This window comes from Centruroides sculpturatus, unplaced genomic scaffold, assembly GCF_000671375.1.
Source record: "Centruroides sculpturatus isolate CEXI.00-Female unplaced genomic scaffold, Cexi_2.0 scaffold709, whole genome shotgun sequence".
In the NCBI taxonomy this organism is placed as follows: Eukaryota; Metazoa; Arthropoda; class Arachnida; order Scorpiones; family Buthidae; genus Centruroides; species Centruroides sculpturatus.
In genome coordinates, this window is record NW_019384949.1 from 75,922 (window position 1) to 94,973 (window position 19,052).

The window sequence follows — 19,052 nt, forward strand, 5'->3', positions numbered from 1 at the left end:
GTGGGGCAGCTTGCCCCGGGCGCCACTGGCAGAGGGGAGCCTAATGGTTTCCAAGAATAACAAAATTTGTTTCTGGAGGGGGAGGGGCGCCAATATAGTGTCGCGGCCCGGGTGCAGTTACGTTCGCTACGTCATTGTGTTTATTATTACGCCACTGATGTTTATTGGCAACAAATTCTATTAAAACTCGCGGGAAAAAGTATGCATAGAAGTCTATGGTGTAAATAGTAGTAGTAGTGGTTTGGGTAGCACTAATCACAAAATTGATTTTTCATACGAATAATTTTTTAATGGAATTATTTCATATCACAAAATTAATTTTTCAAGAGAAATCTTGGCCTATAGATTATGTTAAAAAGCAGCGAAAGACAATGGCAAGTCGATTTTACTACCAAAAAAATTCATGGATTAAATTTTATAGACGAATATATATTAATAATTCTCAACCACATCCGATATTAGTACAAATTGTAAACATTATTATCGCAAATTAATTTTATAATTTAATAATTAAAAAGAATTTATTAAACTTTGTCTTATTTTAAGTTGTCATGTTTTAATTTACTTAATAAATTTTTTAAAATGTAAATGAAAATGATATAGAGTATCAAGATGTTTTATGAAAACAGAAGAAATGAATTGAGAAGTTTTCTAAATATTAAAATTATTTATAATTTTAATTTACTCAAGAAATTTTTGATCTGAAAATAATTATAACCTGAAAATTAATTTTCAAACATTCAAGAGATATTGTTCTCACTACTCGGTGGTCTTGCAGCTGAATGACACGACGGCACACATGTTAAGGTCAGCCTGCGCGGTCCATAACTGGGCAGGAAAATTAAATGGTTTTTCGATTTTACTCCAGTGGTCTGTACAGTTTGCCCCACACACTACTAGGAATTACTCGAGGTCAGGCATGCGCGGTTAATCCTCAAAGGATTTACTTAACGTGTATGGGCCCCTGTGTACCCCACACACATTTTTGTTCACAGAGTATTTTTCTACAATTTATCTCAGATAATATAGAACTTTAATTGGAATTGTACTTGTTTGTTATTAGAGATGATCAGTTGAGATATTATTCTATGAGTTATTCAAAAGTCACTGCAAGTAAGCAGAGGGTTTATTTTATGCCAGTGGTTCTAAAAGGAGTGCTACCCCCTGTGGGTCATGAGTAAATCTACAGAGATGAAAAGAAGCAAGTGGATATAAGTCAGGATTTATGATTGCCATTTAACTGAACACATTCCTTTCACTCAGCAAATGTATATTAATCAATCTTATCTGCATACATACATCACAGGTGTTCCCTTATGGATGTCTATAGTAAGGCAATTTAAGGTTTTCAGTTAAATTATTTACTTAAAAAATAAAGATTACAATAAGCATGATTTTTGTTTATAAACAGATCACTTCTTTCATTTATACTTGTTATCTAAACTTGTATTCTAAGAATTATAATTGTTTCTAAATATCAATGTAGTCAAAATTCAAGTCACAAGGTACCACGGTCAAATATACTAGAGATATGAATAGCTTAATACTAGTTTGTTCACCCTCTTCTCTTGATTGTAGTCATGACATCATTTGCAGCCAATCAATATATTTGATATATCATTTGGCTAGAATGCAAAAATTTTGCAGTTAACCAGTGATGTTTCATCAATATTATTTTGTGATATATTTTTTTCTTTCAAATTAATCACATGTTTAAAATCTTAGCTGAATTGTAGAATGTTTCCTTTCTAGCACATTAAAAAAATGATGGCTGATAATAATACATAGTGATTAAACTAGAGATACTTTAATGTTATTTTAAGTGGTGTGTCTATTACAGTTCATTTCTTATTATATAAGGCAGCAAATCTTTCCTTAAAGGATCTGTAATTATGCATTTATAAAATTAATGAGTACTGTTGGTAGGTTCACATTTTTTATGAATATGTAGCAGATGTGTAACTGTGTATGGCACCAATTACCATGCCCATGATTTGCCATCTCTTATTTTACACCACCCATGACACCCTTCCACACTTGAAAACCAGGTATTTGTGAGAAGGTAGCAAGTTAATTAAAAGTAAAAATAATAATAATAAATGACCTTTACACTGAAACTAACTTTAAAATCAAATCAATTGAAACAATATAGGTAGTCCTTGATTTACGCCACAGTTCCATTCCTACAAAACTTGCCGCAAATCATATCGGCATAAAAGGAGCCCATATTTACAGTGAGGTATAGGGTTAGGTTCTACATAAGTGAAAAATAAGCAAATAATTTTGTTTATTAATACAAAATACATATATTATAAATTTAATTTTTTAAATGTATTTTATGATAAAATAAAATGAAATGTTTTTATTAAAAAATCTTTAAAAAAACAAATGCTATTTCAAAGTTTCAGATCTTGGAAAAAGTGTCCATTTGTAATTGTTTAGATTTTTGTTTTCTTTTGTTAATAATTTTGGAATATGGTCAAACAGATGCGATAATGCTCCTTTTTACATTTGCACTTTGCTCCCAATCATTGTCTAACTCACAAAGTTCCTCCGTCAAACTTTCCATACTTGAAAGGATATGCAAACCCGAAATAGAGCTACAGACGAGCGGAGATGCTGATTGGTCAACCGCTGGCCGCCGTAGCACATATATAAGGTCAGTTTGGGCGAAAAAATTTAAGTTGGTTTCGTCTCGCTAAGGAGAGTTAGATATCGTTTGGCCAACAAGAAGTAGATTTTATCTCACTAACAATAATTTGTGATCGCCAGAAGTGCCACTGCATCATAAGGTGTTTTCCTGAACAAACTGATACAGGATATGAACTATTCGCATTCATTAGCACTCTGGATTCGGACATTTATTGGAGTATTAAGTTTAATAACTTGACTCATGGGAACCTAAATGTATAGTATGTTAATATTAATTTAATGCAAATGTATGCATACCCAATAATAATACACAGAAAAAATAAATATATTCTATAAAAATCTTTGTTTTAACAAATGTAAAATGTTGTGGCTAAGTAAATACATCAACACTGAAACGAAAATCGGGAAATTACACTGCAAAACAGCGAATTGTGCAGCAGCGTAAGTTGAGCTGGCGTAAACCGAAGGCTACCTGTACTTCAGAAAATGTGAGGGGTTTACATATTATTTTTCACTGTCTGTTTTTTAAAATGGTTTCTGATACTCAATAGTTTGTATTTATATAATCATATAAGAGACATATTAACAATAAGGATTATTAAGAATATAATTAATTACTAAATTTGTTTCATTGGTAGACTCATTTTAATCAAATTAACAAGTATTTTACATACCCGGCTGTTATGCATACATAACAAGGGAAAGTATTGAATTTGGACTTAACGAGTTTTTTGCCAATTTCCACATATTTAGAGCTTCTAAACCAGGGCTGCCCAATTCATTTTGGAGGTGGGCTATAATTTCAATTACATGTCAGCCAGCAGGCCACCTAGTGAATTATACTTGCTTACACTCATGATTCTTCTATAAATGGATAGGTATTTGAATAACAAAGCTTTAAGTTGCACATGTTTTAATAATATCTAATAAAAAATACATCAATGAGACCTATGAAGGGGCTTATTAGTTAATGATTTTTTAATATTTGGTGACAACAATTTAATTTTAATACACAAAAGTCGACTTAAAACTAATAGAACAAGTGTAATAAACGTGTAGGTTAGATATTAACAGCGGTGTGGCGGTGACTCAAGTCAGTTCATTCTGCATTCAACCAATTATGTGGCAGTTGACATTATTGGTAGCACGACATCGCACATGGTGATAGCTGACCACTACTGTGGGTGGGCAAATTCAAATGCGTTGGTGGGCCACTTTGTGGCCTGCGGGCCTGGGTTTAGACAGCCTTGCTCTAAACCAATAAAAGGGGAGAAATTTCCATGGATATTGTGTGTGTGATATCATCTATTTTGTTTAATATCTTTAGATGAAGTAATGATGAAACAAAATTTGGCATGGTAGCTTGTGTATAACAAGCATTGGTACTATTAAATTTTGGTTTCAAAAGGTTGAAAGAATGGAAAGATAGGGGTATTGTGTCATATCTCATGTGGAGTTAGGTGTAATGTAGATTTTATTTATTGTTGGCATTTAGTTTATTTTTAAAGCTCTTCCCTGAAAATTATTCATTTTGTCATGTTCTATGCATTGTTTGACTAGGAGACATATTTATGTAATGAAAAGTTACAAAATTTGACTTAAATTTACACTGATCTGAAAGCTCTTTTTCCTACAGCATCATAGACTTTTCCCCATGGGTGTCCCACACTCAAAAATTTCTGACTACATCTCTGATGTAGTAATGTTTTAAATTTCTCCAGTCTTAAAAGGCAAAATATGTTTAACGTTATGTAAAAATTAGTTTTGTTAAGTTAATTCATCATGGTTTAAATATGCTAATTCTGATAGTTTAAGCCATTTGTAACAAACTTTTTTTTCAAATCTTTAAATCACCATATCTGAAATAACTGAAAAAAATAGTGGAATATCACTTAAGTAACTGCAACATTGTCAGATTTCTTTCAAAGTATTCATAAATAATAAATTAGTTTATTTCAAAATTTGGTGTAGAAGTAGGCAAAATTGTCACATCTTAGGAATTTTAATAGAATTAATTTTTAATTTTTAAATTATAGAAATATCTAGAAGAAAAGATCGACCTGGAGCGGGATTCGAACCTGCAGTTCTTGCAGACTGCACAGGTATGTTAACAAATTATACCGTGCGGGCTCCAAGCCAATCTTTGCTTCTAGGCATATATATATATATATAATTTGGAATTATAAGCATAGGTTATATTTTTTCTGCACCAATCAAATCCTCTGTCCATATGCCTTTGTTCTGCTCATTCATTCATTCATAACTACTTCCCTGCATGATATATCACAGTATGATATGAAGTCCAGTGATGTTTAGTTAGCTATTTTATTTAATATTTATTCTAAGTTGTTTGAATTACATATAGAATGTTGTTTATTTGGCATGATCATTGTTAATGTATTTTAAAAGGTGTTGTTATGTATTTTCCTTGTGACCATATAAAAATATAAAAAACTAAATAAAAGTAAAATATAAGCTAAAATAATTTGTTTTTTAATTGGTTTTGATACTTTACATTTTAAGTTAAAAGTGTATTTTATTACTTAAATTTTTTTTATTTAAACATTTAGTACAAGGAGTGGACTGATGATCAAATTTGACTTGGAAGTACTAAAAAACTACCCACAAACTCATTTTTTTCCAAATGATTAGAACTAAATTTTGTTATATTTTTATTACTAATTCTTCAGTTCAGAAATTGAAACTTAAAAATAATGCATTTGAACCTCATTCTCTCCATTTTATAACTATGTTTGTTAATATTTTATAAAGTTAAGGAAATTTATTAAGGGATAAATTTAATAAATATACACTTTTGTACATGGATTATACAGGATTTGTTAATGAATAATAAATAATTCTTTGATAATGATAAAAAATAATGAATGATGATTGCTTTTTTTATTTTTTTCAAAGTTATGTAGATTTATGGTTTTGGATTAATAACAGAATAAATGACCTTTAATTTAATAAAACATTTTTTTTTTAGTTTTAATAATTTGTCATTTATAAAAAATATATATATATATACAGTAGAGCCTCGGTTAATCGGGTCCTAGTCGGCAAATTTCAAATGTCCGCTAGTGATGTGGCGCTACAATATTTGGCTATGTCTTGGCTACTTTAATATTATTTTTACATGTTTTAGCTGGCAACACTCATTCAACCATTAAAGGGAGCCAGTATTTAAACGATGCTTAATTTTTTAATTTTTAACGATACAATAGCGACGATTATTATTTTTTTAAAAAATTTGATAGGCTTAACATGGAGGAAAATTCACCGCGAAGTAGGTTAATAGCGATATACTAATTACATGGGATATAATAGTATACTACACTAATAATGGATTTTTTCATACTTTTATACTTTTCACTTATCCGACCAACCCCAGTCCCGANAAAATTTGGTGTAGAAGTAGGCAAAATTGTCACATCTTAGGAATTTTAATAGAATTAATTTTTAATTTTTAAATTATAGAAATATCTAGAAGAAAAGATCGACCTGGAGCGGGATTCGAACCTGCAGTTCTTGCAGACTGCACAGGTATGTTAACAAATTATACCGTGCGGGCTCCAAGCCAATCTTTGCTTCTAGGCATATATATATATATAATTTGGAATTATAAGCATAGGTTATATTTTTTCTGCACCAATCAAATCCTCTGTCCATATGCCTTTGTTCTGCTCATTCATTCATTCATAACTACTTCCCTGCATGATATATCACAGTATGATATGAAGTTCAGTGATGTTTAGTTAGCTATTTTATTTAATATTTATTCTAAGTTGTTTGAATTACATATAGAATGTTGTTTATTTGGCATGATCATTGTTAATGTATTTTAAAAGGTGTTGTTATGTATTTTCCTTGTGACCATATAAAAATATAAAAAACTAAATAAAAGTAAAATATAAGCTAAAATAATTTGTTTTTTAATTGGTTTTGATACTTTACATTTTAAGTTAAAAGTGTATTTTATTACTTAAATTTTTTTATTTAAACATTTAGTACAAGGAGTGGACTGATGATCAAATTTGACTTGGAAATACTAAAAAACTACCCACAAACTCATTTTTTTCCAAATGATTAGAACTAAATTTTGTTATATTTTTATTACTAATTCTTCAGTTCAGAAATTGAAACTTAAAAATAATGCATTTGAACCTCATTCTCTCCATTTTATAACTATGTTTGTTAATATTTTATAAAGTTAAGGAAATTTATTAAGGGATAAATTTAATAAATATACACTTTTGTACATGGATTATACAGGATTTGTTAATGAATAATAAATAATTCTTTGATAATGATAAAAAATAATGAATGATGATTGCTTTTTTTATTTTTTTCAAAGTTATGTAGATTTATGGTTTTGGATTAATAACAGAATAAATGACCTTTAATTTAATAAAACATTTTTTTTTTAGTTTTAATAATTTGTCATTTATAAAAAATATATATATATATACAGTAGAGCCTCGGTTAATCGGGTCCTAGTCGGCAAATTTCAAATGTCCGCTAGTGATGTGGCGCTACAATATTTGGCTATGTCTTGGCTACTTTAATATTATTTTTACATGTTTTAGCTGGCAACACTCATTCAACCATTAAAGGGAGCCAGTATTTAAACGATGCTTAATTTTTTAATTTTTAACGATACAATAGCGACGATTATTATTTTTTTAAAAAATTTGATAGGCTTAACATGGAGGAAAATTCACCGCGAAGTAGGTTAATAGCGATATACTAATTACATGGGATATAATAGTATACTACACTAATAATGGATTTTTTCATACTTTTCGGTTATCCGACTTTTCAATTATCTGACCAACCCCAGTCCCCAATTGAGTCGGATAATCGAGGCTCTACTGTATATATATAACTGTTAATTTGAAAAAATAACTTAACTTAACAATTGGAGAAGCAATAGTTTATGTGCATAGTAAGTCAAATGCTGTTTTATTTTGTCAATGTGTTATACTGTAAGGGATATGAGGATCAGGGAAAGTCGTGGAATCTAAAACAAAAATTTGAGTATGAACCCTGTATGTGGTGTTTAGGTTTAATTAAAAAGCAATTGAGTTGAATCTGGATATACAATCTAGGACTAAAATCTTACATTTCAATAAAATGTATTTCAGGTTTATGACTATATAACTCCTCTTCAATTAGTGATGATACATTAATTTTTAAAAAATACATGTGCAAACAATCACCGACAATTGGTTTACAATCTCTACATTTTTTTAGTTTTAATTTTTTAACTGTAAGGGCTTAATTTTATCATCTATTATTACATGTTGTTGTTGTGATATCAAGTCTAAAATAGATTCTTGAGGACATCTTTTGTTTGCCACTTCATGAGGCTTAAAATTTATTGCTCTTTTCTTTATTGTTCCTTTCTTCCCAAATTCCAGAAACTCTCCTATAATTATAAAATTTATCATGAGACGATAATGGCTTAATTGGCTCCTCTACCAGATTGCTTTGTTTTGGATTATTAATTTGTCTTAATGTGTGTAACCTAATAAAAATCCGGAAGCTTGTTTGGTATTACTAATGTATTGGTTATATAAAAAACTCACAACTCACCACACTTAAATATCAAACACGTACACTGAACCAATATAATGTGAGGTACGAACGACGAAACGAAAAACAAACGTTTTCGAACCTCTTCTAGGTTCTTCCTCAGGTTCCTTTAGCTTTTTAGCTCGTAAATTCGATATTTCAAATAACTTCGTTCTTGCGATCGAACAGTTCTTTTTTAAAAGATGTGTCGCGCATGCCGTTTAAACTAACGACTGCCGTCAACGAAAGACATTAACGAATGTTGTTTAAATAATTTCTTTCTTAAGATCGAACATTTCTTTTAAATTATCCGTCACGCATGCGTGACATGTCCGCTTGCTCGGAAATAACGAGCAGTTAAAGCGTGTTATGTATCAACTCTTGCCAGGCCATCGACAAGATCATCTCCTCTTTAAAATTTATGCACGTGGTTTCGATAGAGGATTTAAAGATGTGCATCGCCTCTAACCACTTGAGATGTTCATTGGGAGGCGCACCGAGGAGGAGATTGGTCCTATTAAAGTCAGCANCTTCTACTTACAAAGGAACCTATAGCTGGAAATTTGAAGTAAAGTGCCTACAGTGGTAGGAAGTGCATGACCACCCTTTACTTTGGTACTACGCTTCCGTCCATTGGCATCATGTTATTGCTGCGGATGGAAGACTGTAAGCACACAATTACAGTAGTCTAACTGAGCCCGTGTACAGGACATTGTGTACTTAGTGCTTATTGTCCTTCAGGTCACCCCTTGCATCCACTGGCACTGTGCTGTCAACATGAGTCCCTTGTGTACGCAACGACTGTAGGAACAGTTCATAAGCTTACAGAGCACATCTTTACAGTATTTAATACCATCAGAGGGGAGCGTGGCATCTTACAGAGAGTCGGACAAAACATGGTTTGTCATTGCACATTATGTAACGAAGTTGGTGGTCGTCACATTGAACATTTACTCTAAAGTAGTGCAGCCACTGATTTGATGTACAGTTTGATTGTACTCTACTGTTTTGTCAATAAAATTTGTCATAAATACTGTATTCTATTGTTTCATTCAGCATACCGACTGCATAGAACATGCAAAGTGCTGTAGAAACTTTATATCTCATTTCCGGCTATAGGTTCCTTATATCAAAACGTTCAAAATTTCATTCTCTACAATTTCCCAAATTTTTAAAATGCCATTCTGATACACCCTGTATATTAGTCATAATAACTAATAATTATGATTTAGTACATTTGCTAGGTTATGTGGGTTCTTTTTAGTAATCTTAAATTACAAATGTAATGACCCATCACAACCTGCACTGTTTTCTTGCTTTGGTATGGGGTGAGAGAAAAAAGAAATCTTCATGTTGATTAAAAAGAAAAATTATCACTATTTTAAGTATATGTTAAGTATAGTGGTACATTTATATTATCGAAGCCTCCAGTTTTTTATTTTTAAAAAATCCTAAGAACAAGGTAAAATGTAAATGACATTGTAAAAACAAACATGTCTTAATGCATTAAGCACCATGTGTTGCAAATATGCAACATGCTAGACATAAAAATATAATGGAAATAGTTAGAACAAGGCCTTCGGTCATGAAAATTACACTTTGCCCAGTAAATTTTTTTTATGATAGAATACTAATTTTTTCCCCTTAAAAAAATAGCAAATTTTATTTATATTTCATATTTCTAGTTTTTTTTTCTTTTTGCAATGAATGTGATAAGTACAATATCATGTAAATACATAACAAAAAGATATTCAAGAAACAATTTGTTTTTTTTTAGTGATTATTGTATTTTTCTTTGATTTGTAATGGTCCATTTAAGTAAGTTTGATTATAGTAGAAGTTATGTCAAATTCAATTCTAGACCTGATGATTAACATACAAGATGGTGTAAAATAATCAGAAAAATTCATTTAGACCATGTGTTGCAATTCTGCAACACTCCTAAAAATCAAGAAATAAATGTTTAACAATGCAGGCAAAATTATATTAAATGGCCATCAAATTTGTTTTATATTGGTCATAAAAAAGAGGATGGCCCAGAGTGATAATTTATGCCTATCTATTGTGGTGCTTAATGTGTTTAATTTCTTCCCATATTTTTTGATCAAAAGAAAAAGGTCTAATCGCTTAAATATTAAAATATTAGCCTAAGTATAGCCAAACAACCACTGTGTAAAAATGCTTTATATTTTTATTACTTATAATAAAAATAAATCTATTTGGAGACTCATAATGATACATGATAGGTGAAATTTAATGAGTATTTAAAGATAGTAAACTGTTTTGTACAAAAGGGTCATGCAGAAAAACAAACCTATCATAATTAAACTCTTCATAAGTAGCATCTTTGTGTTTTAAAATCAATTTTAAATGCACGTTATCTGATAAAGAATGTGTATGTTTCAGGGAAGAAATTCAATGTGTAACAAACATATTAATAAATATCTTGATAATTTTAGAGTGAAGACCATTATTTTACTAATATAATCAGTTTCTCCTCTATTTTGTGCAAAGCTTCTTGGAATTTGCAGTACTTACTCTTTTTGGACATACACTTTTTTATTTAATGGAATGTTATCCAAGGCTTGATAAGGGACCATCAGTGGTCATATGTCAAAGTAATTGTGAAAGCTCTTTCTATAAGTTATTTGTTTATTTCAGTTAGTTAGTCACTGGCAAAAACCTGTTGTTTTACTTGTTTTTTTTTATCAAATTAGTGGTGATTAGGGTTTCTTATTTCTTGGGAAATTGCCTCCAGCAGGATTACGGGAAAAATAATTTCTTTTCCCGGGATCCCGGGAAATTCCGGGATGAGATAGTAAAATAGAATTTTATATGGATAAAAAGATCATACAGGAATATCATAAATTTGAATAATTTAATATATTTTCTAGTAAGTAACTAAAAGTGTAGGGCCAATCTCACCCATACGGACACGTTAGGCTCAATTAATTTATGTTCTCCTACATTATAAGATGAAAGTAAAATAAAGCGTTTCATTGGGAGTTTTAATGATTATGAAAAAAATACTATTTTATTTCAAAAGATGAAATAAAAAAATAAAGTGCGATTAGTGATATTTAGTTTCAGTGAGTGCTCTGCTGTTCAATGATGCGCAAACACAATACATAGATATTACATGAACTAACAAGTAGAGAGTTGTAAAACATAGGTGATAATATGCAGCATGAAACCTCAAAATTTCTCTCTTAGGTGAGTCTTCAAGATATAACTTTTCGTATAATAAATAATAGAAAGAAAACCTGACATGATAAATTATTATTGAAATGTGAGATTTCCCGGGATTTTTCTCGTAGGGAATAAACGTAGCTTCAGAGTCAATAAAATCAGAATTTCCTCTAATTATAGTTGTACTTACTTTGTTTAGTGTTATTGCTTATCATTATCAATGTAAGAAAGTTTCAAAGTGATAACAATAAGGTTTGTAATTATAGGTTTCTACAACAAACGGTACAAACAGTACAATTATGTCTGTTTCTGGAGAAACTGGCATGCCTATTGACGACACTGTCAAGTTGGGGAAATATTGTTGGAGATGTCAGAAAGAAATGAATGGACTAACGACATATCGGCCAGAAGAAATGACATCAAAAGATTATTATTTTGATTCATATGCTCATTTTGGCATTCATGAGGTACCAATTAGTCTAAAAAAATTTTGAGATTTTATGATTAAACTTTTACATTTATAATTTATTTGTTGTAGGAAATGTTAAAAGATGAGGTCCGAACATTAACTTATAGGAATGCAATGTATCACAATAAACATCTTTTCAGGGGTAAAGTAGTATTAGATGTTGGTTGTGGTACAGGTATCCTTTGTATGTTTGCTGCCAAAGCTGGAGCTGCAAAAGTCATTGGAGTAAGTATAGTTTGTATTTATTTTAAGGATCATTTTAGTCTACATTCTTTCTAAACATAGAAAAATTCACACTTTTACAGCAGTAACTGTTTTGTTAAACAGTTATTGCTGGAAAATGTGAGAAAGGTTTGAATTTTCTATGCTATACATTACATCTAGTTTACAAGTTCTATAAATTATTTTCAAATTATTGATTTCTATTTGGGAGAATGTCTTACAATTTATGTTACAGACATCATATTTTGTTGGCGATTGAAGCTGTGTATTTTCAACCACTGACAAAAATGTCTTAATAGGCAGTGATTAGTTTGTAAAATGTTTTAAAAACATGATTTAACACATGTCAATTCATAAAATGTGATTGCAATATTCATAACATTAAATGGTAGAAATATTGATAGAACTTCAAGTGTTCAGATTTAATCTTGCATCCGATTTAAACATTAGTGGTTCCTATCTTGGCCACATGTAGGTTTCTTCCTTTTTAGTAAAAATTTATTATTTTTGTTAAGGTCTGAACTTGATATTATAGCAGGGATCTCCAATCCATGGCCTGCAGGCAAAATATAGCCTACAAAGCATATTTATCCAACCTACATTTTGAAAACCTATTTAAAGAAGGGAGTTTGTTAAATTTCCAGAAAATAATTTTTAAATTTCTTAAGAAGAATATTTTTTATTTTTGCTTCTATGTACTTTGGCCAATACACCTCAAAAATTAAAATATATAAAATCAAAATATATAGTCAAAGATTAAGATTTTTAAAAATCTTTTATACTTATCACGTAGCCCTTGTTAGGAAAAAGTTAGGGTTGCTCCTGAATTAGAGTATGAGCTGCATGCTAGAATTACATACATTTTTTCTCTAGCAGGCGCACAGAAAACTATGAAGTCATCGGGACAGGTTTGAACAAGTCTTTACCAGTTGCCTTGTGAAGTTCCATTAGTGTTCTAATAGAAGGTACCGAGTAATTCACATTTTCCACAAATTTGTTTCTGAGTATGCCTGAAAGCATGAAGTTTTTGGTTCAAGAGCAGCATGCTGTCATCAAATTTTTGTTTCTTCATTGTGCAAAGGCAGCCAATATCATAGGCAGTTAATGGATTCTACAGGGAGTCTGTTCTTGCTGACTGCACAGTTTGCAAGTAGGTTCAAGAATTTACAGATGGAAGAAACTTCACCAAAAATGAATTGCACTGTTATTGTTTTTCCATTGAAAATTCTCCAGAAAACTGTTTGAATGGAATAGTGATGATGGAAGATCAATGACTGACAGTAGATAAAATTGCTACAGACGTATTGCATGGAACAGTTCACGGACTCTGACTGATCATTTACACATGAAAGTTTCTGCAAGATGGATTATACACCAACTGTACAATGAAAAGAAATACAGTCATATTGAAGTTTGTCACTCAATGTTGGTGAAGAATGCTGAAGCTAGTACTGTTCTTTGGATTATGTGATAACAATGAATGAAGTGTGGTTTCTGCTTTTAAATCCCAAAACCGAAAGCCAATCAAAACAGTGGAAAGTTGCTGCTTTTCTACATTACCAAAATTTTCAACAAATTGTTTCCAATGTCAAAGTTCTGTACACCATTTTCTGGGACAAATGTAGATTGATTCTCGTGCATCCAGTTTAAAAGTTCACATGATTACTGGTCAGTATGCAAAAGATACATTGGACAAATATTTGTTGCTTGTGATTCATGAATAGTGTCTAAATTTTATCTTGCACTTGGACAATACATAAAGCTCGAGTTATCCAAAATTTTCTGATAGGAAAGGCTATCAAAATCTTGCTTCTTTATATATTTATCATTAATTTTTCCCATGGAAACAAATGAAGCTCAGGGAATGCCCACTGGCAGGGAAGTGTGGGGAACTTTCATACACATGCATGAATTTTTTCCTATCAGCAGAGAGATCAGTCACTGTCATTCAGTGTGTGATTGAGTGCATTTGGTGAATGCCCATCACATTTTCAATTGCTATGAAATGGTGGAATAACTTGAGCATCATTGTTATATCAAATTTTGCCAAAAGCTTGGTGATCAAAATTGAAACTGTTCGGAAGATTCAGCGGGCTTTTGACAATGATGCCATGAGCCCTGCACAAATTGGGATGTGGTACAATTTCTTCAGTGATGGTCACATGGTCAGTGGAAAACAAACCATGCTCCAATAGGCTTGCACAAGCCAAAATGAAGAGGCCATTGAACAAATACAGACTTTGGTTGTGCAGGATCATCATGTCAAATCCAAGAACTTGCTGGCAAGGTGGAGATAAGGAATGGTTCAATAGATGCCATTTTAAGAGAGAATTTGCTCATGCAGTATGTGTCTTCGAAATTTGTGCCAAAGCTGCTAATGGCAGAGAAGCAACTTTGGTTGGAAGTCTCTTAGGACATGCTGGACTATGCAATCAGCAACCTGGAAACTAAGATGTAGTCATCATATTGGAGATACTCATAATCTTTGAGGCCAAAAAATGCATGATAGGTGTACAGCATCATCAAATCATATTGGCTCTCTTCTTTGACTCTCATAGTGTGGTGCATTATGAGTACACCACAAAGCCAAACCATTACCTAAGAGTACTGTATGACCATCCTCTGTTACCTTCGTAATGCTGTGTAATGCAAACAACAGGAATGTGGTAGTTCCATCTGAACAAAGCACCTGCCAGTCTTTGCAACTGATTCAGACTTGCTTGGCCAAGCACCACATTCCTCTGCCTAATCAGGTTCTATACTTCCAATCTAGCTAGCTCCATGCAATTTCTGGCTGTTCCCCAAACTGAAGATGCTGCTGAAAGGAATTTGATTTGAGTCACCATAAGACTATATACAATGTGATGGCACAGCTGAACACCAAACACAAACAACCAATTGAGAGAGAACGTTTCGAGGTTGACGGTGTTTTACAAATCAGATAGACCACTGTTCAGAAAAATTTTATTGTGGAGATGGCATTTCTCACTTGCCACAATATAGACAGTGATTAGAAGCAAGTTATTTGACCTACTTTCTACACTTACTCGACAGCAGATTTAGAGGGAGTTTTAATTAGAGTGGTAGCTTTGTTCGTGGAAAAGTTTAGATAAAAATGGATATCGTTCCTTTGATAAATGTTGTAAACGGTACGAATCGACAAAATTATTCATTAATTAATTGCTTGGAGCAAAAAACAACAAAATTAAGTACTTTAAATTTGTTTTAAATGTTCCAATTTCGATATTCAAATGGGTGAAGACTTAAAACTACAATTAATTTAAGTCAGATGCATTTATTTACAATTCGAGTATTGTGTCGGTTATGAAACATTAATGCTTTTCGGGGTCATTGTAGTTAATCCCTAGTCAGATTGTTCTGTTAAACAAATGAGACAATTTTAATAATTACCAAAATCTTTTTATAGAAAAAAAAAATGTAATAGTAATAATAAAATATTTAAAATGATTTCTTTCAACAGTTATAAAGGGAGACAGTAATACAATGTCGAAATAATTCCTTAAACATCTATTCTGAAGATGTATTTCAAATTCAGTATAAATTTTCTAAATATGGATTTGTTTGTATTTTAAACCATATTGGCGATGAAATTAAATATCAAAATGGAAAGGGTTGTCGTTAATTGCCGAACAATAGTTGTTGACGACCTTAAGATTTTATTTCCATAAGCTTTCTTAATATAGCTGGCAACCTTTTCTGACGTCATAAACAAATAACCCAATTGGCCAAACAACTAAAACAGGGGAGTAATGACGAAGAAAATAAGAGCCAGTGTTTTGCCTAAGTTTGTTTAGAGGGCATTCAGAACTAGATGATCATTGTCTTTGCAGCACATTTTAAACTGCGATTCAGCCAACCAACGTCTATAGGCTGTTCTGTTGATAAACATCATTTAATGTAAACTTTGTTTCTGCAATTGGCTGAAAGAGGTCTTCCTGATGTGCTTCCAATAACGGAGGAAACACTGAGAAATGTGCATGAAAGCCCAATGAGACTGCTTTGAAAGGGATTAGTGTTTCTCATTTCCAGATGGATAATTGTAGTTTTCCCAGCCAAATGTTTGATACTTTTTGAACACTCCTCATACATTCAAATTAATATTAAGAAAGAGTACATTGTTAAGTAATAGCACACAATATGGACTTTTTTTCCTAAAAATAATTTTTTATTTCAGATTGAATGTTCAAGTATTGTTGAACATGCCGAACAGATAGTAAGAGAAAATCACATGAGTGAAAGTAAGTGAAATTTTTTTATAATTTATTACAACTTTAAGTAATGTTATTTGTTTTTGTTACAATTAAATTCATTGGCATCAGAATTTAGTTTTAATGCTAGTAATTATAATTTTAATTAATATAATGAGGTAGCAGCGAAATTTAATATATTTTAGTTCATTTGCCTTTTTATATTCGTTTCTCTAAATTTTAAATATGGTTGGTTTTGTTAAATTTTGCTTTCTGGCTTGACAACTAATTTGCATAATCAGATTGCTGATAAATGAATAAATTAATCACAAGTTTTATAATGATAGTGATATTGTGAACAGTTTAACACCTTTTACATAAATTAGTTTGACGTTTCTTCTATCTGTAAAAGGTGACACTAAAGCTGACAAAGAATGCTCTAATTGTTCTGTTTAGAATGTGAATGGTTTTAAATAAAAACAAATTTCTTTTTATTGCTTATATTATATCAGTGATGTGAGTCAATCCTTTTGTTTGTGTATTGAAATTAAAATTTTTTTAATCTATTCCAATAACACACAGTAATAATTTGTATAAAAGGCTAACAGTCTAATGCATGATCTGGTATTATGTAGGATATGAAAAGGATAAATTATGAAGACATCAAAATTTGTGTTTATCTTCTACTTACAAATATTTTTTGATTATAAATATTTTGTTATTCAAAATAATAATTTTCTGATGGTATATTCTTATGCAGAAAGTAGAATAAAAAGTATATAAATCACTACGGAAAAGAATAAGCTTAAAAATTGACTATATAAAATTTTTAATAAAAGCTGTTAGCTGTCATTCAAGCTATACAGAACTTAAATTTTTTAATATACTGTAATATGAATTTTACTTTTGTTGTCTACAATACCCATCAGTCAAATGTGCGAATTCATATAACAGCATATCTTGTATTAACTTAAATATGCAGAATTAGACAATTTTAGTGCTAAAAATATCAGAAATTTTTAATTTCGAAATGAAAACAAATCATGTTATTATATTATTTCTTTGTATAAAGAAACTATTTAAATTAAACTTTTTAAAAAATAAAATTTATTCTAATCTAGTTTTATAAAGAACAAAGTAAAATTGTTTTATTTGAAGAAAAAACTGTAAGATAAAATGATTCAAGTAGTTTTTTACCAGTGCTTATCTTCAGGAACCAAACATAAATTATATTGGCAACTGAATGTAAAAAAAGATAAAGTATTAATAAAGTGGATGTACTAAACTGTCTGCTCTTTTAAAATACCACTTCATTGTGAGTTGATAAAACATCAAAACTAATAAACTTTGTACCACCCTAATTTCTCATAACATTTTTAAGTTTTAGCAGATGGCAGATTTTAGATTTATTCATAGTTCTTTTGTGGCTAACAACAAGCACTACAACTTAACTTACATAGAATTTGAAAGCATTCAAACAGCGAATAGAATGTGTTCAAAAATTTAAACAATTGCATGTTACAGGCAAAATTTTGTACTAGAATTTAACTAGCATACCAAGTATTATGCTTCACCCCAAAGTTTATCTGACATCAATTTTGATATATAATATAAACTTATTATAAGAGCAAAAATAATTATGTGAATATCTGTTTATCTATTTTACATTTACATTGCAAATTATGAATAATTAAAAATATTTTACAGTTATAACAATGGTGAAAGGAAAAGTGGAGGAAGTTGAATTACCAGATGGTATTGAGAAAGTAGATATAATAATCTCAGAATGGATGGGCTATTGTTTGTTTTACGAATCTATGTTGGACACTGTTCTTTACGCTAGAGATAAATGGCTGGTAAGAATTTCTATTTTATTCTATGTAAATTTGTTAAATTTTTTTAGTCCTGTTAAAGAAAATATTAAGTTAACCCTTTACCACCGACATCTTGTTTACATTAATTCAGAGGCAACGTGGGCCATCGCCTACAGCCTCGCGCTTTGAAGGTTTATGCATTACATAAAAGCCATAAACTCAAGGAAAAAATTTTACTCATCATAAAACGATAAATATATTGACATACCAAATTTGTTTTTATTTGTCTAGCATCATTTGCTGGCTATTTGGGTTGCTATTGCGGGGAATCCTTGCCAACCAGAGCTGGGGATTTTCCATTGTGTTTGTTTACGTTACTTTCACGATTCTCAACAGCTAGAAAGCTAATCAAAGTATCCCGTAAATAGTGGAGTTAAAACTCGAATATTAAATATTAATCCCAGGGCATTTTTTACACTTTGCAGTTGTCGTAGCTAGAATCTGCTGTTGGTAGATGCAGCTAATTCTTCTGTGGCAGCAAAAACATTTTTTGGTTTTATTCAGAAAATTTATTTGCTATTTTCAAGTTCCAGCAAATGCTGGGAATTAATCAAAGGCAGATTAAAGCTTACTGTGAAGCCTTTATCAGACACAAGGTGAGAAAGCAGAATCGAGGCAGTGAAGGCTGTATTATTGCAATTTGATGTTGAATGCATCAAAAGCTTAAAAAATCAAATGGAATAATCAGACACACTCAGTGATTGTGATTTGGTTTTAAACAAAATGCTCAGTTTAGAATTTATCACATCATTACATGTATGGTATGAGATATTATCGTGTGTTAATATCATAAGCAAATTATGGCAATCTTTACAAGTCCATTTAAGCAATGCTCTTGAACATTTGTGTACATTTTGTGAC

At 30.9% G+C, this 19,052-nt stretch overlaps 1 protein-coding gene across 3 annotated transcripts in view; it reads left to right on the forward strand.

Moving 5' to 3' along the window:
• LOC111632238 (protein arginine N-methyltransferase 1-like) overlaps nucleotides 1–19,052 on the forward strand; it is a 42,932-nt gene that overhangs the window by 16,586 nt on the left and 7,294 nt on the right. Inside the window, exons 2-6 of one of the 3 annotated variants that reach the window (XM_023376624.1) lie at nucleotides 4,689–4,754; nucleotides 11,685–11,885; nucleotides 11,957–12,112; nucleotides 16,305–16,368; nucleotides 18,025–18,173. In XM_023376624.1, coding sequence (XP_023232392.1) covers nucleotides 4,689–4,754; nucleotides 11,685–11,885; nucleotides 11,957–12,112; nucleotides 16,305–16,368; nucleotides 18,025–18,173 — 636 coding nt within the window. Of the gene's footprint in view, nucleotides 1–4,688; nucleotides 4,755–6,136; nucleotides 6,199–11,684; nucleotides 11,886–11,956; nucleotides 12,113–16,304; nucleotides 16,369–18,024; nucleotides 18,174–19,052 lie in introns of those variants that run through there. The other 2 variants (XM_023376626.1, XM_023376625.1) reach the window with 2 other exon arrangements.